General features: G+C 45.3%; 1 protein-coding gene across 1 annotated transcript in view; it reads right to left on the minus strand.

The window, feature by feature from the left end:
* The window catches only part of IL1R2 (interleukin 1 receptor type 2), a 35718-nt gene extending 13296 nt beyond the window's left edge, over positions 1-22422 (minus strand). The window contains exons 1-3 of the mRNA XM_041754183.1: positions 22279-22422; positions 5396-5523; positions 4374-4638 (exon numbers count right to left, since the gene is read on the minus strand). Of these exons, the coding sequence (XP_041610117.1) occupies positions 4374-4638; positions 5396-5523; positions 22279-22292 (407 nt within the window). The 5' untranslated portion in view covers positions 22293-22422. The remainder of the gene's footprint in view (positions 1-4373; positions 4639-5395; positions 5524-22278) is intronic.
* Between the last annotated feature and the right edge of the window lie 1551 nt (positions 22423-23973).

The following is a 23973-nucleotide window of genomic DNA, read 5'->3' on the forward strand; positions in this document are numbered from 1 at the left end:
CTTGCCCACCCTGGTTGACAGAAAGACTAAGTGGTTTCTAGATCAAAAGATTATACAAAAATCACAAGAACAGGGCTGTTTCCTGGCCTATGACTGTAAATGACAAAGAGTATTATGGCAACGGCTTGGCATGTCTCACTCCACTGTAACTCCAATCTTAGACCTGGAATAGAGTTCTAGAGATCAGCCAAGTAGACTCTGTCACATGCTAAGAAAGTTTGACCCACACTGGGACTTCTGCTGCCCTCTCAATCTCAGATTTCTTTATTTCTATAAGAATAGAAAATAAATGGATGCCTGGGTGGCTCAGTCAGTTGAGTCTAACTCTTAATTTCAGCTCAGGTCATGATCTCAGGGTCATGAGATGGAGCCCTTCCTTGGGCTTCGTGCTCAGCAGCAAGTATGCTCAAGATTCTTTCTCTCCTTCTGCCCCTCCCCTCTGAAATAAATAAATCTTTTTTAAAAAAGAAAATAAGGGTATTAGGTACAATTTTTTTATTTTTATTTTTTTAAGATTATTTATTTGAGAGAGCAAGAGAGAATGAACAGAAAGGGGCAGGAGAGAGAATCTCAAGCAGACTCCACATTGAGCATGGAGACCAACACAGGCTCAATCTCACAACCCTGAGATCACAACCTGAGCAGAAATCCAGAGTAGAACACTTAGCCAACTGTGCCACCCAGGGGCACCTGTATAGTTATTTAAATTGAATATAAAAACAAACTTTAAATGAACAGGACTCAGCTCATATCTCCCTGATTTTTGCATATTATCACTTCAGTACTCAATACGTCTTGCCTTTGGGAAAGAAAAGGCATTCCTCTGTATATATGCACCATCTTCTATGGTGCTCCCCATAACTAGATGCTTCACATGCTGCGATTTCACAAGACTCTCCCAACAAATCCCTCTACAGAGGAGAAAGCTAAAACCCATAAATACCAAATCACAAGACAAAGGTTCTACCAGCTAGAAAATGAGAGGGCTAGGATTCATGCCCACACAATTCTAATTCCCAATTCCATTCTTTTTCTACCACACTATTAAGTTTCCTGGTAGCACTCTGCAGGAAAACACATTGGCATTTTCTACACTAGAAAGAAAGAAAAACTATCCATTTATAGCTATTGTAAAATCAGACATCCACATTTCCCTGATACAGAAATAAGAGACTTGTCTATTTCCCAGGCAGGGTTCACTGACAATCAGAGTTCACTGATTGAACACACATACACATACACACACACACACACACACACACACACACACACACACCCCATCTGGGACTGGGGCTGATGTTGTTTGAAATTCTCCCATTCTCCAGTAATTCCTTTGTGCTATAAATGTGCTTTCTTTGATTCTCTTCCTAAGTGAAAATAATCACAGGTACAGTGTCTCCTAAATCAAACAGATGGAGAGAGATCCTAAAGCTGGCTGATAGAAGGAGTGGGAAGGACACAGGGGAGAAGACTGTTCCCAACCAATCTGCCCTGGTCCTTTCAGGAGAACTTAGCAAGGAAATGTTTAAGAGCACCAAAACTAACCACCCTTACAACTTTCTTCTGCATGAAGCAGCAAGCTTTTCCAAGACCATTCAATGAGGAATGGTCTTTTCAATCAAAGGTGTCAGGAAAAGTGGATAACCACTTGCAAGAGAATGAAGTTGGGACCATTACCCTCTATATGTATATACCCATATATATACATATATATGTATATATATTAACTTTAACTCAAAATGGATTAAAGACCTAAACATAAAAGCTAAAACTCGAAAGACTATTAGATGAAAACATGAGGCAAAATATCTAGTGATATATTAGATATAGCAATGATTCTTTGGATAGGACATCAAAGCATAGGCCACCAAAGAAAAAATAAATAAGTGAACTTTATCAAAATTAAAAACCTTTGCACATCAAAGGACATTATCAAAAGAGTAAAATGGCAACCTGTGGCATGGGAGAAAATAGTTGTAAATCATATCTGGAAAGCAATCAGTACCCAGAATATATAAAGAATTCCTACAATTCAGAAATAACTCGATTAAAGAATGGTTAAAGAAGTCACACACACACACACACACACACACACACACACACACACAATGGAATATGACTCAGCCATAAAAAAGAGTGAGATCTTTTGCAATGACATGAATGGATAAATCTAGAGGTATCATACTAAGTGAAAAGAGTCAGTTAGAGAAAAACAAAAACCATATGATTTCACTCACAGTTGGAATTTAAGAAACAAAACAGATGAACAAACAAAGAAAAAAAGACACAGAGAAACAAAAAGATTCTTAAACACAAAGAACAAACTGGTTGCCAGAGGGGAGGTGGGAGAAATAGAGGAAAGGGATTAAGACTGTACTCAGGGGGGATCCCTGGGTGGCTCAGCGGTTTCGTGCCTGCCTTTGGCCCAGGGCACGATCCTGGAGTCCCGGGATCAAGTCCCACATCGGGCTCCCGGCATGGAGCCTGCTTCTCCATCTGCCTGTGTCTCTGCCACCCCCCCTCTCTCTCTGTCTATCATAAATAAATAAAAATAAATCTTAAAAAAAAAAAAGAAAAGGTGCTCAGTTTAAAAAAAAAAGACTGTACTCAGGGATGAGAACTGAGATGTGTATAGAACTATCGAATCATTATACTATGTACCTGAAACTAATGTAACACTGCATGTTAATAATACTACAATTTTTAAAAGAAATTAAAAAGAATAAGACAAAAAAATAAAAATTAAAAATAGACAAAGGACTTGAATAGACATTTAGCCACAAAAAGGCATGGAAAGATGTTCAGCATAACTAATCATTAGGGAAATGCAAATCAAAACCATAATAATATATCACTTCATGCTCATTAGAATGGCTATTATCCCTCTCCATGAAAAACCCAGAAAATAGTAAGTGTTGGTGAAGATACGGAGAAACTGGAACCCGCGTACATTGCTGATGAGGATGTAAAATGGAACAGCCACTGTGCCAAACGTTATGATGGTTCCTCAAAAAATTGAACATAGAATTACCTTATGATCCACCAATCTCTCCTGGGTTTATACCAAAAAGAATTAAGAGCAGAGACTCAGATAGATCCTTGTACACCTATGTTCAAAGCAGCATTACTCACAACAGCCAAAAGGCAGTAGATTGTCCATTGACAAATAAATGGATAACCAAAATGCGGTCTGTTTATGCAATGGAATATTATTCAGTCTTAAAAAGGAAAGAAACGCTTTCTTTAAGATTTTATTTATTCATGAGAGACACAGAGAGAGGCAAAGACACAGGCCGAAGGAGCAGCAGCCTCCCTGTGGGGAGCCCAATGCAGGACTCAATCCCAGGACCTTAGGATCATGACCCGAGCCGAAGGCAGGTGCTCAGTCAACCACTGAGCCAGCCAGGCACCCCAAGGAAGGAAATTCTGATACACACCACAATATGCATGACCCTTAAAGACACTGTGCTCAGCCAGTCCCAAAAGGACAAATACTGTCTGACTCCACTCCAATGAGGTATTTAGAGCAGTCAAATTTGCAGAGACAGAAAGCAGATGGGAGCTGCCAGGACCTGGCAGGAGGCGGGGATGAGGGGTTTGTGGTTTAATGGGCACAGAGCTTGTGGTGTGAGAGGATGAAGAGTTCTGGAGATGGACGGTGATAACAGTTGCACAGCAACGTGAATGGCTTAACGCACTAAATTGCACATTTTCAGAAAAAGGGATAAAATGGTATCTTATATTATGCATATGTTACCACAATTTTTTTTTCGAAAAAAGCAACAGGACAAAGAGGAAGGGGGTCCCACCCCACATCAGGAGCTGTGGGTTCGCGTCTCCACACCCACTGCCTAGGAGCCCTTGTAAGTGAGCTTGGCCCCCTCACACGCACAACAAGCGGTTGGATGAACTCATTCCTACAGCCTCATTCAGTTGTTCTACATTGATATCTTCCGTCCACGTGGACACAGACATGAACAAAATGCATCGAGTCCCTGTCATCCTGGAGTTGACATTCTAATGGTTTAGACAAATGTTAACTAGGTAAACACACGGTGTGTCAGGTGAACCAAAATACCAGCAGGGTAAAGAGAGAGCGTGTCAGGAGTCCTGTTTCAGGTAAGGTGGCCAGGGAAGTCCTCTCCAAAGAGGTGACATTTGAGCAAAGGCTTAAATGAAGAGAGAGAGCCACAGAGGCATCTGGGGAAGGCTCTCCGGTAGGACGTATTCAGGTAAGGTGAAGAGCACAAAAGGTAGATCCTCACCTCTACACTGGATTTTGAAATCCAGGGCATCACTGAAGAACTGTGCAGAAGCCCCTTCTGGAAGGAGATCCTCTCCCTACCCTAGTCCCCGGGGTGACGGGGGCTTACCTGGCAGTGCAGATGTAGGTGCCAGAGTCCTCCTGCAAGGCTGGCAAGATCCAGAGAGCACCATCCTGGACCCACATTCTCGTCTCTTCTTTCCCTGGGACCATTCTAGCAGAATCATTTTTACGCCACGCCAGGCTGGTGTGGGGGCTGACGGATGTCCACAACCAGGGCTGAACCTGGGGGCACCTCAGGACCACAGGCTCCCCTTCCACCCTGAAGTCGGTTTTGAAATACTTGCCACGAAACTGGCAGTTTTCTGCAGCCACTAAAGGACAAGGAGACCACAGTCAAGGCTTTGAGGCCTAAACCTCTTCGATGGGTGCATCTGAAGAAGCCGCGTGCCCCTAACAAGTGGCCTATACCCTGGGGACCCCATTAACCCCCTCCTGTTATCATGATTTCAAAACTCTCAAAAACAACTTTAGGGCTTCTATCAATTCCAATTTAAATTTTGTGGGAAAAGTTAAATCCGGTTCACGTGGTGACAAAAAAAAAAATGATTTAAAAGTTTGGTTGTATTTTTTTACTTGTTGACTCATTAACATTAAAAGTAGATCTTGGGCAGCCCAGGTGGCTCAGGAGTTTAGCGCCGCCTTCAGCCCAGGGCGTGATCCTGGAGACCCGGGTTCGAGTCCCCCATCGGGCTCCCTGCGTGGAGCCTGCTTCTCCCTCTGCCTGTGTCTCTGCCTCTCTCTGTGTCTCTCATGAATAAATAAATAAAATCTTTTTTAAAAAATAAATAAATAAATAAAAGTAGATCTTGACTGAGTTCAAATAGAAAAAGAGCTTAGTTGTGACAGGACAGACATGTGGTTTAAAATCCAGAAGCACTGCTTCCTTGGCCCACTCTTGGGCAGGAATGATTGATGCCCAGAACAAGCACCGTGCAACGGAGGAGATGGGCAGGAGGAAGGCTCTGTCCCACCTCATTTTTCAAAAACAGCAAACTTCACGGATAAATGACTGCTCTCCCCAGCGACACTGCAGGCAAGCCCTCTTCAGCTGAAGGACTCAGTTCTTACCTGTGTGTTCCTCAGGCTGAATGGTGAAGGTTGAAACACCCATTACCAACATGTACAAGATAAACATTGTTTCTGGCAACTTCCGGAGGACACGGGAGATGGAGATCTCAGATCCAGCACTCTGTAGCCTATAGGAGGAGACAGAGGGGTCAGCAGGAGCCACACACAGCCAGAGTGAACTCCTTGAAGATGGTCCAGCAGCAGGTTCTGGAGGCTTCTCCTGGTGTTAGAAACCTATTTGCCCAGATTTTTTTGACAAGAAAATGCAGAAGTTTTGGAGTTTCTCCAAGAATAGCTATATTCACTGAGCACACCTAATACCAAATCCCCAGAGCACTTACAAGGTGTCTTGGAATAGATTTTCCATATCCTCAGTGTCTCTCTCTCCCGAAGTGTGTCTTAATGTTCCCTGCCCCACAGGAGAATGGCTCAGCCACGGCCACTGCTCAGGTTCTGTCCTCCTTCAGGTCTTTACTCAAGCATCACTGTGGTGAGGTCTTCCCCTGACCTTCCTGTGTAAAACTGCACCACCCCTCTGCCTCCATGCTCCACATTTTCCTTTCCTGCTGTATTGCTCTCTGTGGAATACAGCATCCACGGTGTCTCCTCCCTCTGGAATGTCAGCTCATGGGCTCAAAGATTCTACTTTATTTTATTTACAAGCTATAGCCCTAACTTCTATTTGTTGAATGAAGGAGTGAATTAATCACTAGAAGTCAAAAGGTCCTCATATTTTACTCGTTGGTGAACTTTTCCTATTGTCTTTATGGATCAGCTCTTACGTTACACACCATTCCGACATACACGGATGGGTTATATATACCACCAACTACCTGGTCTAGAGTATCCTGGGGGAAAAGTGAAATAAGGTCCAAATAGTGAATAACTTACACAAGCTCATGAAACACTCCTCCCCATTTGCCTCCCCGAGACCGGAGCACCAGGCACTTCTGTACCTCCCTGCAATTCTCACACTGTATCGTTATTACCTGTTGTGTAGCTCACCATTGCCACAACAGTGCTGCCAACAAGCCACCTCAAAACTGAAATGCGTAAAACAATCGCCAGGCAATCACACCAATAGTGTAAAATGATTCTGGCTCACAAGTCTGTGGATCAGATGGGGTTGGCTAACCTAGATCGTCCTGGGTTAGGCTTGGCTCCACCCTTTGGGTGGGATCTAAGTCTGCTCCATGTGTCCCTCATCCTCCTTGGACCTACGACTTCCTAGGAGATGATCTTCTCCTGTGATGGCAAAAACACAAGCAATGTGGACAAGGGCACTCAAGGCCTTGCTCAGAACTAGCTGACGCTTGTCTACCCCACATTCCATTGGCCTTAACTAGTCACGTGGCCAAAGGTGCCACCAGTGTGGCCTACCACACCTGTTTCTTGTCTGGCTCCCCATGGGTGGGGACAGCCTTGAGAACAGAGGCTTGGTCTTATTCATAGCCCTCAAGGCCTGCAAGATACCCAGTCCCAGAAAGTACCAGGGAATATTTATTTTTTTTATTTTTTTAAATCTTTTATTATTCTTTATTTATTTACTTATGATAGTCACAGAGAGAGAGAGAGAGGCAGAGACACAGGCAGAGGGAGAAGCAGGCTCATGCACCGGGAGCCCGACGTGGGATTCGATCCCGGGTCTCCAGGATCGCGCCCTGGGCCAAAGGCAGGCGCCAAACCGCTGCGCCACCCAAGGATCCCCCAGGGAATATTTATGATCAGAAACCTAGCAGAGAGTTTAAAGAGATGAGTGAATGCAGATTTAAAAAAAAAAAAATTGCTTACCACCACTCTTCCCCCATTTCCTTAAAGCTTAACTTGTTCCCTGTTCTAGAACATATATCATTCTGAATGTCTCACAGTAAACCCAGATGGCCCTTAAGTGCAGGGCAGGGCTGGCAAACCAAGGAAGTAACCGTTGCACGCTAGAAGCCCTCTCTCATCAGAAGGCGTGCACTCAGAGTTGCAGTCTGAACTCTTCCTCTAGTGATGAGGAGCCAGGACCTGAGATTTTCCCCTTAGCTGGGTGTCTGCCCAGGGCTGTTTCCCCTAAACTCTTCCCACTCCTGCATCATCCTAACCTTTACATGTTTCTGAAACACAAACATTTCCTGTCATTTTAACCACTAACCCCAGCCTCAGGTTAATCAGGCCACCTGGTTAGCATAAAGGTCACATCAACATTGGCCAAGTCGCTTTGGGCTCCACACACACATTAGCTTCTCGCCTCCCCAAGCGTACCAGTCCCAGCCAAACTCACTGGTTCTCTAGAAAGGATATGAAAGAAGTTGGTTACACATCAATCACACATGTGTAACCAATACCACATATCCAAATACGTGAATGAAGTTAAAGCTGGTGACACAAGGATGGGTGTAATAGTGACAGCTACTGAGCTGAATCCTGAGCATCTATTCTCTCATTTTACCCCTGTGATGGGAATATCATGCCACTTTGGCAGATCATATAATAGATGAGGGAGGTTATGTAGCTTGACTAAAATCTTACAGCTAGTAAGCAGGAATTGAAGTTCAAACCCAAGACTACTGATTCCGTAACCCTTACTCTTCAAAAATCGAGTCTCCATGACGGATGCTGTTAAGTGTCCTCTAATATCTGTCCTCCAGCTTCGCCAATTATAGGACCCAACTCAAGAAGACCCATCACTGGCCCACACAAAGACTATATTTCCCATCCTCCCTTGCTACCAGAAGCTGCCACGTGACAGAATTTAGGCCAATAAAATGTAAGTGGAAATGTGGGGTCCTCCTGGGAAGTCTTCAAAGTCTCCTCCAATGGCTTCAGAGTCTCCCCAGGTCTTCCTTCCTGCTGGCTCAGTAGGGGTGTGGTGGTGGGTTGCAGCCACCATGTTGGGCCACAAGGCACAGATCAGTTGCTGACAGGGCTGGGACAGCAGGACAGGAGCATGAGTCCCTGGTGGCTCCACTTCGTGGAGCTGCTCTCCCACCCTAAACTATCTTTTTCTTTTCTTTTCTTTTCTTTTCTTTTCTTTTCTTTTCTTTTCTTTTCTTTTCTTTTCTTTCTTTCTTTTTCTTTTTTTTTTTAACATGTTTAGGCTTCCTGCCATGCACAGCCAAACCCAATCCCAATATGCAAACTTTCCAAAGTATATAAAAAGGACCCTAGCGGCCAGCGGCCAGATAGGGCTGTCACTAGTCCTCTTTCTGTTACTCGACAGTTTCAAACAGTTTCTGCAGATTGACATTAAAAGTCATTTCAAGGGATCCCTGGGTGGCGCAGCGGTTTAGCACCTGCCTTTGGCCCAGGGTGCGATCCTGGAGACCCGGGATCGAATCCCACGTCAGGCTCCCTATATGGAGCCTGCTTCTCCCTCTGCCTGTGTCTCTGCCTCTCTCTCTCTCTCCTGTGTCTCATGAATAAATAAATAAAATCCTAAAAAAAAAAAAAAAAAGTCACTTCAACTTAAAGGCAGGAGGAGCTGAGTAGCCTCCCTTATGATGACAGCACTCCTCTACCCCCAAGACAGGTGCAGACTTAGCCTTGAATTCTGTGGTTTGTAACCAAGCTTAGCATTACTTTTATAGTACAGAGTCAGGCTGTGTCCATCCAGGAGCAGTTGTGAGCTGAGGATTCACAGAGCTATGGAGCAGGAAGGGTCCTAGAGAAATCTAGTCCACTCACTTTCTCTTTCAGGTGTTGAAAGCACCTGGAAACCCTCTTCTCAAAATCACACATGTGGTCAGGGTGAGAAGTAGAGATGTTTCAACAAGGACCCCATTCCAGTGGAACAAAATCCTACAATCTTGTCCTCCTCAAGCAAAGGCTATTCCCCAGCTGCCCCACTTGTCCCCCCTCCAACCCCACCCTTTGGGGACCTCTTCAGCCAAGGGAATTGTGTTGGTTTCCCTCTGAGGACTTGGGCAAAACAACTGCTTTACTGTGACCTCTTCAGGAAGTGGCTTCAGGCAATTAAATCACAAACACGTAGTAGTGATCATTTTCAATAATCAAAACCTCAGGAAAAGGCTGGAATCAAAATCGCTGGAGTGTGGGAAACAGTAAGTCTCTGGCAGGCCCAAAGGAAAAAGAATTCGTTCTGCAGAGGTTTGCAGCAAAACATTCCTCTCCTGCCCTACTTTCTTTCAATGTGTCTTTAAATGACAGACAATTTGACATTTCTGCTTCAATCTGAGTTGACCTTCTTACTGGCAGAAAGAAATTTTAAAGGCTGCTGGATCCAAGAATTTGAGTGATAATTTTTTGGGGGGAAAGAGGTCACACAACCATACAATACCCAATGTCCAAAAACAGAGGAAAGAGATGAAAAACATGGCCAGACAAAAGAAAATGACCAACAATATGTGAAGAGTTCAAGGAAGGAAAAAGAATACAGTAAGTGGAAAGAACAAGTGGCACCACACTGAGTCCAGCTCCACAGGGTCAGCCTCCTAGTTGCGGATGGTACACACGGCCTACGAGTATGTAGCTGTTTGCTTCACCTTTTCATTTAATTTTGAAAAGTTTCAATGGACTAAAAAGGTGAAAGAATGGTATTACACCAGCATGTATTTCACTTACATTCACCAATTATTAATATTTGGCTTTATTTCCTTTCTCTCTGTCTCTCTCCATGTATATAATATGTGCACACACACACATATATACATATACATATTTTTCCCCTGAACACAGAAATGTTGCAGACATCTTCAAACTTCACCCCAAAAGCTTTTTTTCAGTATTTTTTTAAGTTTAAATTCAATTTGCCAGGGTTACCTGCGTGGCACAGCACTTGAGCATTTGCCTTTGGCTCAGGGCGTGATCCCAGTATCCAGGATCAAGTCCCACATTGGGCTCCCTGCATGGAGCCTACTTCTCTTCCTCTGCCTATATCTCTGCTTCTCTGTGTGTGTGTTTCTCATAAATAAATAAATAAAATCTTAAAAATAAATAAATAAATAAATAAATTCAATTTACCAACATATAGTATAACCCCTGTGCTCATCCCATCAAGTGCCCTGCTCAGTGCCTGTCACCCAGTCATCACCCCTAAAGACTTTAGAATGCATGTAGGAATACATTTTTTAGCAGACTAAGAAGAAATTACAAGTAAATGATAGCTCCAGAGATAAATCTTCAGGCATTTAAAATGATTCATCTCACTCTATAGTGCATTTTAATATATCTCTGAATTCAGTGAGAAGATTAAACTTATCTTTATTTCTATCTTCACCTTGTTCCCAGACGTTTTTAGGCAACTGTCCATCTATGAGTCAGGAGGTACAGTCATCCAAAAAAGCAAAACAAAGGTGACAGATCTTGAATATTAATGAAGCCAAATAGTTATCAGGCCCAACGCATACCATTTAGTCACTCCAGTTTGTAAAATAAATTCCTAAAAACCGACACATGTTGTGGCAGGCATGTGGTACAAAATCTTTTGACACCCATGGGAAAACAAATATTTGCATCAAAGTTAAGCTTGGAAATTTTTTAAAATTCAAGGCAGAAGTAAGATAAAAAGTATTTTTGAACTAAATCTCTGGAAAACACAGAATGTGAAGAGTTTGGGGAATAAGGAAATATAAATAAATAAATAGATGATAGATAGATGATAGATAGATAGATGATAGATAGATAGATAGATAGATAGATAGATAGATAGATAGATGATAGAGAAATCTAAATTTCTCTGCCTCTCGTTTCAGAGGCAGAGAAATATACCTGGTTTGAGCCATCTTTTTTTGAAAGCATACTGGCTCAAAGCAGATGGGTTGGCCACAGATTATTTTTGGTTCCACAGAAAAAAGAGAAGCTAGTTTCCCCACCACACACATACACACCCCAGAATTGAGGGAATTCAGTGCAGCAGGGTGGGACTGTCTCTGGTCTGCGTGGCCATGTCAAAATGAGAACACCTCAATGGCTTTGGCCTTGGTGGGGCCTAGAGAGACAGAATTGTTTCCTGGAAGCCATACCCCTGGAAGACCCATCTTTGGGCCACAATGAGCTGAATCTCAAAGGGAAAACCTAGAGAAGCTAAGACTTGACTCCACTTAGGGCTACAATGCTATCTTTATATTTCACTCTCTGCCAACAGGTATCTCCCTAAAAGCACCCTTTTGCTGTCAAACTTTTTGGCCAACTTCTGCCCCAGTAAATCAACCCAACTCATCTCCTCACTCATTTGAATCCTCTGTTCGTGTTTTGCATTCCCAGTAAGGGTGAACCATTCAGAGCCCCCAACAGGCTGGACCATCAACCAAAGACATTTCATTCACCTTCTTCCTGAATCAGGCCCTCTCACAGGCTAGCACCTGACAAGACCACTCCTCTAGCTCAGAATAATTGCCATTCTCCTGCAAAATGACTGATATGGAAGCTCCATCCATGACTCCCTCAGCACCCACAGTATGAATCCACTAGGCTTCAAATTCTCTCACCCTGCTATTTTTAGAAGAGGAATTTTTTGCTCTAGGCAATTCTAGAAGGTAAAACTGATGAGTCTGGCAGACTGCATCATCCCCATTATAAACAGGAAGCAATGGAAATAGATTCAGATTTGTTAAGTAATTTACCCAAGGCCACAGAGCTAATGCAATGATGGAGTGGAATGCAAACATGAGTCAACACAATCTTCAGCCTTGGTACTCATTCTCTGCTTTGTAGAAGCACCAGAACCTGGAGCTAGAGGGGGCTCCAGAAGCCATTATGCTTAGCAGCCCACCCTAACAGTCTTCCCAGACCCAACATCCTTCATAGATAGCCAAGTTTACCCCTCATTAGATGGACACTTCCAGTCTTGGGAAGTACACTTGATCAGATACCTCTGACAGTTCAAAAGGCAAATTTGCCTTCCCCTAAGCTCCATTCATTGGTCAGATTCCACCCTAGGAGGCAGCTCAGAAGTCTATCTGCATCTCAAAGTAGTCCTGAAAGTTAGGGAGTCTATACAGGAGAACACTGTGGACAACACATGGTCTTAAGAGTCTGATAGAACAAGTGTGAGTCCTGCCTTCCTGGTATGCCAGCTGGATGGTTTGGTGCCAGGGGGTAGATCATACTGCTTCTGAGAGGCTCAGCTTACTAATCTGCGGAATGCCTGTAGCCTGGCATGTTGCACAGAAGGGGCAGATAGCAGGATCCCTGGATGGCTCAGTGGTTTAGTGCCTGCCTTCCACCCAGGGCGTGATCCTGGAGTCCCTGGATCGAGTCCCACATCAGGCTCCCTGTATGGAACCTGCTTCTCTCTCTGCCTGTGTCTCTACCTCTCTCTCTCTCTCTCTCTCTCTCTCTCTCTCTCTCTCTCGGTGTGTGTGTCTCTCACATAAAATAAATAAATAAAATCTTTAAAAATAAATAAATAAATAAATGAATGAATGAATAAATAAATAAATAAATAAATAAAATATTTTAAAAAAAAAAGAAGGGGCAGATGGCATGTGATATGTAGAGAGGTCAGCACAGAGCTGGCAAAGAGAAAGCACTCAAGAAGTGGTGGCTCTCATCAGCATTTTGCAGAAGCAGACCCCAAAACTCAGGAGTTGAGTTACTTTCTCAAGAGCCCAGAATTGACACAACTGAGTGAGGAGTCAGAGCTTCCACCTTCTACATTCTTCCTAGCTCCTGCTACAGGTCCATCCCACAGCCTGAGAACGTTTGGTATCATAATCAGTAACTTACCTAATACCAATTACTATATTAGAAAGGTGTTCAACTTTACCTAATGGAATCAATAAGCCTGATGCCTAAATCCATATTATAGAAGTGTATGTATCATGTAAACATACGATCATAAATACACGAGCACATGCATTCAAGGCCTACCACGGATTTCTGATCCTTTCATTCAGACTGACATCTTAGTGGTAGAGTCTTTAAGCACAGAGAGCAGGAGATTGAAGCTGGATTCCTGGAAGCTGGATTCACTCTACCATTAACTAGCTATGTGATCTTAGGCAAGCCACAAAATGATTTACCCAATCTGGGTCAGTTTCTTCATCTCTAAAATAAATACAAAGACTGAGCTGCTTGCTGAGAGCTCCCAGGTTCCTCCCAACAACTGGAAAACCCTTGGGATTTAAATCAGTCTAGATCCGCACTTAGGCTTCAGCCCTGGGCACAGCTTCAATTTCTAAAGCACCAAGTCAGGGGCCTTCATCAGATAACCACCAAATCTCATCAACTCACTTGCATGAGTCCCAAAGCCAGCAAATAACAATGGCAAGACTCAAGACTTCTGAGTTCCCCTAGTAGCTGAGCACTCTGTGCTGGCATGGGACACGAAGCTCATCTTTTAAGCTGACTGTGGCTTTCAACCTCTTGTAATCAGTGTATGTAATAAATACCTCAGATATTTGAATTCTCAGTCATCCAGAAAACTTGTCCATCTGAAATATAATGTGGACAGAAGAAACAAGGACATAAAGATCTGAGGATGCCTGCGTGGCTCAGTGGTTGAGTGTCTACCTTCAGCTCAGGGTGTGATCCCAAGGTCCTGGGATCAAGTCCTGTATCAGGCTCCCCATGGGGAGCCTGCTTCTCACTCTGCCTGTGTCTCTGCCTCTCTCTGTGTGTCTCTCATGAAAAAATAAATAAAATTTTTAAAAACAAAAGATATTAAATTCCCAAAGTCTTCTACAATCAAAAAAAAAAAAAAAAAAAGGACAAAAAGAGCTTAACAGTTGAAAGAGAGCCAATAAGATCCTGGCACAAAGGCATGCATATTTTACTCAGAGAAAAAACTTTGCAGCTCTCTTGCAGCATCTCTTTCTCCATGTATATGAGTGTTATAGCTTCTTAGAGTGGCAATTATACTTTCTAAGGATGGTCACAACCTTATCACCCATCTTATGTGGTCTTCTATGATGTGACTGTGCTGCTATGTCATTAAAATGTGGAGGCCAACTCACCTCCCTTGAATGTGGGCCAGCCTATGATTGTGAATGCTTCCACCTGGCATCCTTGGAATGCTTGCTCTGGGAAAAGCCAACCACCATGTAAGCTGTCCAACCACCCTGAGACCACCTCTCAAGGGAGGCTACATGTAGGGAGTCCGATTCACAGTTCCAGCTATATCTGGCCTCACAGGCATCCCCTTAAAGGCATAAGCCATATAAGTAAAACCATCTTGGACTCCCCAGAAGAGTCCATTCACTAGCTGAATATCATTGTTTGAACTCAAACCATGTGGAGCAGAAGAATCACCTAGCTGAGCCCCTCCCAAATTCATGCCCTACAGGATATGCGAGTTATAATAAAATGTTTGTCATCAGCTGCTAAATTCTGGGGCACTTTATAATGCAGCAATATGTGACCAGAAGGCTTAATCAAAAGCAAATTAGAGATAGCAAACTAGAAAGACGTACTGGGCTAGCAGAAGAGAACACGTAGGAAGGGAGAGCCAGTTGATGGCAGCTGATGGCCCATTAACACAGAAGACAGAAGAACATTAAGATAGATGTGGGGGGTGGGGGAGAAAAGAAAAACATCAAGACAGTGCAAGAACCAAGGAGTACAGCAATCAGGAGCCATTAAGAGCAGACATCAATGGTCTCCTCCACCTCCCCATGCCCAACTGAGGGTATGGGGTGTTACAGCACAAAACAGTTGATGTTCACAATGATTTCCCTGAATCACAAAGAACAATTTAAATTTTGTTCAGAAAAAAAATAAAAAATAAATTTTGTTCAGAATCCTCTTTTCTAGGATGGGACAGTGCATAACATATGCAATGAGAATAACATTTTAATTTACTTTCCAGTGTATTTCTCTTCTTGCTGTCTCCACTTCTGCCACTATGGCCCAAAGAAAAGGGAAGCACAAAGTCCCCCTCAGAAAGGAGGGAAGGAAGTGCGTGCGATGTGTTCCTTCCTGGTAGGAAGGGGAAGTAGAAGAAAGGGCTCCAGGGGCTCCAGAGTAAAAGGAAAGAAACCACAAGAGGAAGTAGGCATATTGGCCCGCTCTCGAACCTGAGTTCAAAACACAAGTGCAAAGAGACAGAAGACCTGCTAGCCTGAGTTTCTCACTGATGGGCAAGAAATGCAGGTATTTCCCAAGGTTCCAGTGGAGAATGGGAGGTAAACTGAGATCTGGGCTAATCTGGTGCTGCTATGATGAAGGACAAGCTGACCTGGGGCTGGATATTCAGTCCATAAGGAGCAGGTGGCCAAATATGCAAACATGTCTCTACCAGGGGTAAATCTCACTTACTTAAGCCCTGCACTCTCTGCCCTCTGCTACCATGCCTTTCCTGGGGCTCCTCTAAGATACTGCAGCTTCTGTTCCAAATGGTTGGTGCTCGTCCCCTGCTGGTCATCAAATATTTTGAGTATCACCTGCACAAATGGCCAGTCTAAGCCAAGGGAGAAATGTGGCCACAGGCAAGACACAGAGGACCTGTGGAACTAGTGAGGGGCACAGTGGACCCAAGTTGGCTATTGTGGTGGCTCTGACACAGCTGCAAGATCAGACCGTGGGTCCTCCCAGCTGCAGACCTCAGCAGTAGATTCAGCAGGAAACCCCAGGACCAGCCAGGTCCAGGGACATCTCCGTAGGAATCCAGTGAAGGCCCTAGGCCATCAGAGGTTGACTGCCACCCTCCCCATCATGCCCTGGGGACATGGCTTCCCTATTTTCAGGCTCCTTCCTAGCTAGAAGAAAGCAAGGAGGTGAGAAACTCTGAAAATCTAACCCCAAAAAGATTGAATAAATATAAGAGAGGTAGATGTGAGCTAGCGAGATGGGGATGACATGGTATTAGTAGGTTTAATTATCCTTCCCTGGGCACCTGGTGACTCAGTCATTGAGCGTCTGCCTTTGGCTCAGGTCATGATCCCAGGTTCTGGGGATCAAGTCCCACATCAGGCTCCCTGCAGGGAGTCTGCTTCTCCCTCTGCCTATGTATCTGCCTCTTTCTGTTTGTCTCTCATGAATAAATAAATAAAATCTTTTTTTTTAAGAAAATTCCCCTTTCCTAATGAAAAGGGACCTCAAACACCAAAGGAAATTCTTTTAGAAATGTTATGAAAGGTACATTTTTGGGGATCAGTTTGCAGTGAGTAGAAATTTTCACCATGCTACATAGAGTTTAGGAATATCTCCTTCCAAAATTAAGTGGTCAAAAACGGGAGGATTTTCTCTTAATGGATTGAAAGATCGTCTTCTACTCTCTGGAAAATGTGCCCACCCAGAATGGCCTGTCCCCTAAGCATCACAGAAGGTGGCAGCTTCTCCAGCCCTGTGTCCAGCATGCCCACTAGAGTGGATAAAAGTCAAGCAAAAACAAGCAATTGAAAACCCAAGCAATTTTTCTTCTACTGTGTGGGGAAAACCCTTGCCACATAAAGCTCACCATTTAGCCTGAAGACAGCCCAGACTTACTGGTTTTTCCACAGACCCAAAAAGTCCCAAGATGCCCTCCCACAGCTGAAGGCATCCCCTGTGACTGGGAGTCAATGTTCCATTCACACACATACCCCCTCTGGCTGCTCTCAGCGTTATGATGCCCCATCACCCTGCCCCAGCGCCAAGAAGAGAGAGATCGGTGAAGCTAAACAATCTGAAACCCTACTTCCTCCCCTGCCACTCCAACTCAACTGCGCAACATGCTGTGGTGGAAAGACTCACACTCACCAATATCTGATGCTCTTCTACTTTTGGGGTACACACAGAATTCCCCTTCTCTGTACCTGTTTGGTTTGACATAGCTGCAGGACTGGTTATAGCCATGAAAAGGAAGCAGGAAGGACTTGGGTCACTTCCAAGCCTGAGCATTTCATTTCTGGTACCCTATCCTCCAGCACCCCTTTCTCTGAGCCATGGTTTATTGACGGTGGCCACAGAGGATGATCGGGTCATCCTGAAAGGAGGCTGAGGTCCACTTCCATCCATGGATCCACCTAGTTGGTCTGCTTCTTCTGCTGCCGAGTACCAGAAATACCTATTTCCCACCCTAGCACCCGTGTCAAAACAATCCAATGGATGATCTCCATGAGTTCTCTTTTGAAAATGTCCTGAAGTGGCTATGACAAGCCATCATAGTCTGACACAGCTGACCAATGACAATGATACAGCATGAGCAAAAAGAAACTCATGTTGTATCAAGTTTCTGAGATGTTTTAGGTTATCTAGGCCTTGGACGCTATGCCCAGCAATCAAACAGAAGAATTAGGACATCGTATTCATTTTTCTATTGCTGTGTAGAATCCCACAAACTCAGTGACTTTAGAATAACACACACTCATTAGTCATACTGCCGTGGGTCGGATGTCTGGTCTCAGCCTGGATGAAGTCTCTTCTGAGGGTGTAACAGACTACCAGAGCTCAGGGTCCTGTTCCAAATGTCTGTTCATAGAAGTCAGTTCCTTATGACTGTACAAACGGGGGTCCCCACTTTCTTGCTGGCTGTCAGCCAAGGCCACTCTCAGCAGCTAGAAACCAACCACCGTTTCCTGCTCCACAGTCAGCTCCACAACCTGACAGTTTATTTTTTCGAGGCCAATAGAGCAACATCAGATGTTGCTTCATGTCTCTCCGACCTCCTGACTCTGACCTCTAGACCTTTTTATTTAAAGTGGCCACCTGGTTGTGTCAGGCACATTCACGAAAATTCCTTTTGATTATCTTCAAGTCAACTGGTCAGGGTCCTAAATTATGCCTGCAAAATTCCTTTACCTTTGTGGTATAAGATAAACGATGAAGACATTGGGGCTTACAGGAGGTAAATAACTCCTCTAAGGAAATATCCAAAAGAGTGGGAGGGCCGGGATTTGCCCCTCATCCCATTCGCTCACCGGGTATGTGATCATATTGTCAGAAGCTGTCAAAGCCATTCCACAAATCCCAAACTGGGGTCTGGGCCAATTCAGCTTGTGAGTATGCATTATTCAGCCAGAATGTTGGTGTTACTCTTCGCTGAATGTCTTTCCCCAGAGACAAGCTCATTCCAGTTGGCTACTGGCCTTATCACTCACAGCCTCACAGATCTGAATGGCCCCTGAATACACTCAAGTTTGAAATCCCTAATGAAATCTACATATTCTTAAATTTCCCCTTGATGTTTCATAAAAAAATTCAGGTGGTATGAATACTTTCCAGAGATCCTTAACAAGAGCAAAAAACCTCTGCTCCCTACCCTGTCCCTGTCACCTGTCCCTGTCCCTGTCATCTGTGAGTGAAACTAACATCCAGAAGCTAAAGTTCCATCTCTAAGCCACATAGCCAAGTCCAGTTTTAAATTGGACTATTATGACCTACAATCAAACGCCACAATCATTCACCTCCTTGTGTTTAGGTAATTATTTATGTTTAAGATGAAACAGAGATTCTAACCAAAGTATACTTCAGAAACATTTCCAGGGAGTTTAATACAGATTCCCAGATTTCTGTTCATGCTACTGGTAAATAAAATGCCTGTTTTATCCAAAATTCATCAGATAAATTACAGATTCAGAACACAGGGTTTGAAAGGAGAAAAAAGGAGTCCCCGAATAGTTAACAAAAGGTGGGACAGTAAGGAGTGTAAGAGATGGAGTAGGGCAGTGGATCTCAGCCTTGGTTATACATCAGCACTGGTTGGAAGGCTTTAAAACCGATGTTCAGAGGGATGATTGGGTGGCTCAGTGGTTGAGCATCTGCCTTTGGCTCAGGTCGTGATCCCGGGGTTCCGGGATCGAGCCCCAACATCAGGCTCCCCACAGGGAGCCTGCTTCTCCCTCTGCCTATGTCCATACCTCTCTCTCTCTTTGTCTCTCATGAATAAATAAATACAAATATAAAAACTAATGCTCAGGTCCCAGCCCCCAACGTTGATGATGTAACTGGTCCCAGGTACAGCAATTTTTTTAAGAGCTCCCCTGGGTGATTTTAACACTCGTCCAGGGCTGGGAACTACTGGAGCAGGGACTCTTGAGATGCTAGAGGATCAACAACCCCATCACTGTTTCTCTTATGGCCTCACTGGGTTTGGCCCATCCACTGGCCACAAAACCTTCCATATTCCCTTCATCTCCGTGCAGCCCTTTGCCACCCTTTCCCTCCTATGTTAAGTAATGTTTCTTCGGGAGTGGAGAACAAAACTGATAGGAGACTGAGTTCCAGATACCGAGTTCCAGATACCGAGATACTTATTGTTCCTGCTCTACCTATTTGTCCACCTGGCTCAACCGCTGAGCCACCCAGGCACCCCTGTCCACCTGTTAAACAGAATTCTCCTATTTATGGCCTCCAGCCTCACACACTCATTTCAACCCAGTAGGTCGCTGTGAGTTGGGTCTTGAGAATGGCCTCGAAAGGTTCTTGTCCTGAAACAACTCTCTGGTCAGTTTTCCACTGGCTGTAAAACTTCTTGTTATCACCTAAGGAAGCGGTTCTCAAAGTGTGGTCCCCAGACCAGCAGCGTCAGCGTGACCTGGGAATGCCTTAGAGGTGCAGGTCCTCAGACACCCTGCATGCAAGTACTGAATCAGAAATCTCAGTGGATCCAGCAGTCCGTGCTTACTAAGCCCCAGGGGTGCTCGTGCACCCTCAAGTTTGAGAAGCCCTGGCCAAAGGCACTGTCGTGACCACGTGCCCCCAACCGGACAGCAGGTGATGGTAACAGGAAAAAAAAAAAAAAAAGACAACTCAAAGCCACATGACCCACGCTTGTCAGTCATGTTTTCATGTGACACTGACTCTGCTGGCCTGGGGGAGGGAAGGGGGGATGGGGTCTGAGGGTCTCTTGATCGACAGGGGTTCGCACAGGGGTTCGGTTGTCTGAAGCTGGGGTGTGAGGCCCGTGGGGAGCTGGGAGGTTGAGGGGACACCTGCTGGTAGGGCTTGGGAAGTGCTCCCGGGCAGCCAGCGGTCCTCACAGCAGCTCCCACCCAATCCAACCTTCCTGCTTGCCTTTCAGGGGAACCAAAGAAGCCAAAACCTGGAGAATGCGGTGGAACTGGACAAAACTACTGAGCCGTGAGACAAGGGGCCCCTTGTGCTGTGCAGGTGGGAATATGGCACTGAGTGCTGGGAAGGAGCCCCCAGCCCTCTTGGGACAGCAGAGCTCAGGGACACAGGCCAGGGCAAGGGGGGGTTTGGGGGGAAGCCAGCCGCTGGGGGGGGTGCTCCCAAAGTCAAGTCCCTCAACTGCCTGTTTGCAGAAGAGGAAACCCAGACAGAGACCAGCCTTGACCTGGATCACACCACATCAGTGGCAGGGCTGGGGGCCACGAGGTAGGGGACTCCTGAGGGAGCCGGGGTCCCATGAGGAGCAAAGGCCTCCAAGGGGGATGGGATTTGAGAGAGAGAAAGCCGAAGAGGGAGGGCGCCGTTTGGGCCGCACCCACAGGGAGCCAGGCTACACTCCAAGTGCCTGCATGATTCATCCGCACTGACTCTCCCCACCACCTTGTGGTCCTCCTCGGCAGAGTTCACTATTTACAGATGGGGACACTGAGGCACCGAGAGGTTAAAAATAAACTGTGCGATTTATTTCATTATGATTGAGGACAGAAAGCAACTTTATTTTAAAAATTGTAGCCAGTTTTATTATTTCACAAGAACGAAGCAAGGGATAAAGGTAAGTTTACTACTTCCTGGCTATAGATTACTGGCCACCTGCTGGCCACTGGGTAGATGATCTCATCCAAATGGCACCCCTTCCTTATCCACTAGAATATAGATTAGAATTTTTAAAAGACAGTTATAATCCGGGGGGGTGCCTGGGTGGCTCAGTGGTTGAGCGTCTGCCTTTGGTGCAGGTCATGATTCCAGTGTCCTGGGATCGAGTCCCATAACAGGCTCTTTACAGGAAGCCTCTTCTCCCTCTGCCTGTGTCTCTGCCTCTCTCTCTCTATGTCTCTCATGAATAAATAAATAAAATATTTAAAAAAGAATGAAAGTTATGATGTGGACACACGTGGGACATCATACAGCTAGTAGGAGCAAAGGCAGACTTGACCACAGACCCTTTAGCCCACGGCTCACACGTCACCACCATCTGCTTGCTACTCGGCTGAGACAACCCGGAGCGCTGGCGCCCAGTCAGCTCTGAAAACTCAAGTGTTAGAAAAGCTACACCTACTTGTAAAAAGAAAACACGCCATCCTCGAAAACCCCCTGATCTTCCAAAGAAGAAAGCCTCTAAATTCGGTGGAAGCCTCACAAGCACAGCCTCTCCTGAGGTGACCTGTCTGTAGCAATGGATCTCCTTATTGGATTCCACAGCTTTTTTGTCTGCAGCTTCGAGTCACAGAAGATCCTCAGAAACCCTCTGATCCAGCCCTTTTGTGACAGAGAAACTGAAGCCTGAGAAGGTCAGAGTCACCTTCATACAAACGAAGGTCACAGAAGTGAGGAATGTCACCCAGAGAAGGACCCAAGGTCCAGAGACATCAGGAAAGCCACCTGAAGTTCCATCCTGAAATGGAATCCAAGTGCCTGACCCCCCAGATTTCTCCCTCTCTCTCCCCCTCATCCTCTCATTCTCTCTCTCTCATTCTCTCTCATTCCCTCTTCTCATTCCCTCTCTTCTTATTCTCTTTCCCTCTCTCTCTTTCCCTCTCTTCAATTCCCTCTTTCCCTCCCTCTCATTCCCTCTCTTCTCATTCCCTCTCTCTCCCTCTCTTTCCCTCTCTCTTTCCCTCTCTCATTCCCTCTCTCTTTCCCTCTCTCTCATTCCCTCTCTCTCTTTCCCTCTCATTCCCTCTCTCTTTCCCTCTCTCTCATTCCCTCTCCAATTCCCTCTTTCCCTCTCTCTTATTCCCTCTCTTCTCATTTCCTCTCCCATTCTCTCATTCCCTCTCTCTCTTTCCCTCTCTCTCATTCCCTCTCTCAGTCCCTCTCTCTCATTCTCTCTCTCATTCTCTCTCTCTCTCTCTCTCTCTCTGTCTCTCTCTCTCTCAAAAGCCTCTTACCTGCAGCCCTGCATTCTTTGACCTTGTTGCTTCTTGCCTGGGGAAGCCTGCCAGGCCTGACTTTACCTTCAGTGGAAACTCTGAGGTCCAGGCAGGGATTTATACCCCGTCCTCCTGGGATTTCCTAATAGGGCTTGTGTCACTCAGTCTGACTGAGTGGCTGTGGACACACCTTCTCCCTCCTCGCAGGGGAGCTCCCTCGCCTGCGCTCCCTGCGTGATCACTCGGATGGGGAAGTGGCCGAGGAAACTGTGCGTAAGTTTCCCTGACTCGCTAAAACTTGCGTACTTCCAGCTGAGAGGCGGTTTTGAAGCCATGTGTGTTTTGCTGACCATGGTCCCACCAAAGGAGGTCCTCGGGTCCTCAGCCCGGGGATAGTTGGTGTTTGCCCCCATGGAGCATCCCTCCCGGGATAGAAGAGAAATGAAGCTTCCATGATCTTTCATGGCTAAGTGAAGGAAGGGGATGACTTTCCAAGTCTTTTTTTTTTTTTTTTTAAGATTTTATTTATTTATTCATGAGAGACACAGAGAGAGAGGCAGAGACACAGGCAGAGGGAGAGGCAGGTCCCTGCAGGGAACTCAACGCAAGACTTGATCCCAGGACCCCGGGATCACCACCTGAGCCAAAGACACAAGTTCAACCACAGAGCCACCCAGGTGCCCCACTTTCCAAGTCTTTGTTACAAGTTGTGGAATTTAAAAAAAATAAATAAAAAAAAAAGTTGTGGAATTTGCCAAACTGCATAGTTTGTCCTCTGGAAATGGAAATTCGGTCCTAAGTCACATCTGCACGAAATAAATGTCTCCTAATCCCCTTGACAGGCCTAAAGGTTATGTTGATGGCTCCTCTGTCCCCCTCACCAGGCCAGGCTGCCAGGTGTCAGGAAGGAGGGAGCCAAGGTGGGGGAGCCTGACCTGCATCTGCCTCAGGAGCTTGTGCAGAGCCCACCGGGACCCCCTGCAAGTCCTCAGATGCAGGACCAAGGTCAGCCCTGCCTGCCCCCTACCGGACTCACCACCCCTGCTGTCCGCCTGGGTCCAGTGCCCTCCTTGATATGAACAGGAAGCCATGTGGGAGAGGGTAAGAACTTGGCCAGGACCAAGCCATGGGGCCCCCAGAGCATGAACCCTCTGAGTCCCCGTGTCCTCTTATTGGGCCGAGTTGCATAGTGTAGGCAGGGGTGTAATACGGATCCCCGTTGGTGGATGGAAAAGAACACTTATCCAAATGTCCTTTAAAACCCATCTTATTAACCTTAATGACACTTTCCATCTAATTTACACAGATATAGGGCTCTTACAGATGAAAAGGCAGATAGACAAATATTGATAGACAGGTCTTGGGACTTTCATATCCCGAACACATAGTTTGGCGTTAAAAGGGCCCATTGCCCCTAGCTTTATCCTTTGGCTAACAAACAAGAAAACTCCCAGGGAATGACAGCTCTGATTGAGTAAATGAAATCATGGACCTAGACAAAACCTAGAAGTGCTTGTAAATTGAGGTCCAGACACTTAGGGGGACCACAGGTGAGTAAGCTGTATTAATTTATGTAACTTCATGATGGAAGCTGTAATACCCCCAAGATGGAGTTTGTTGGCCAAAGGGTAAATGCTACACCGTATCCATGTTTATTCTTTCTCCAAGGACCAAAGGGGGAATATTTGGTTTTGTTCCCAAAATTCTGACATG

This window comes from Vulpes lagopus, chromosome 5, assembly GCF_018345385.1.
Source record: "Vulpes lagopus strain Blue_001 chromosome 5, ASM1834538v1, whole genome shotgun sequence".
Taxonomy (NCBI): Eukaryota; Metazoa; Chordata; class Mammalia; order Carnivora; family Canidae; genus Vulpes; species Vulpes lagopus.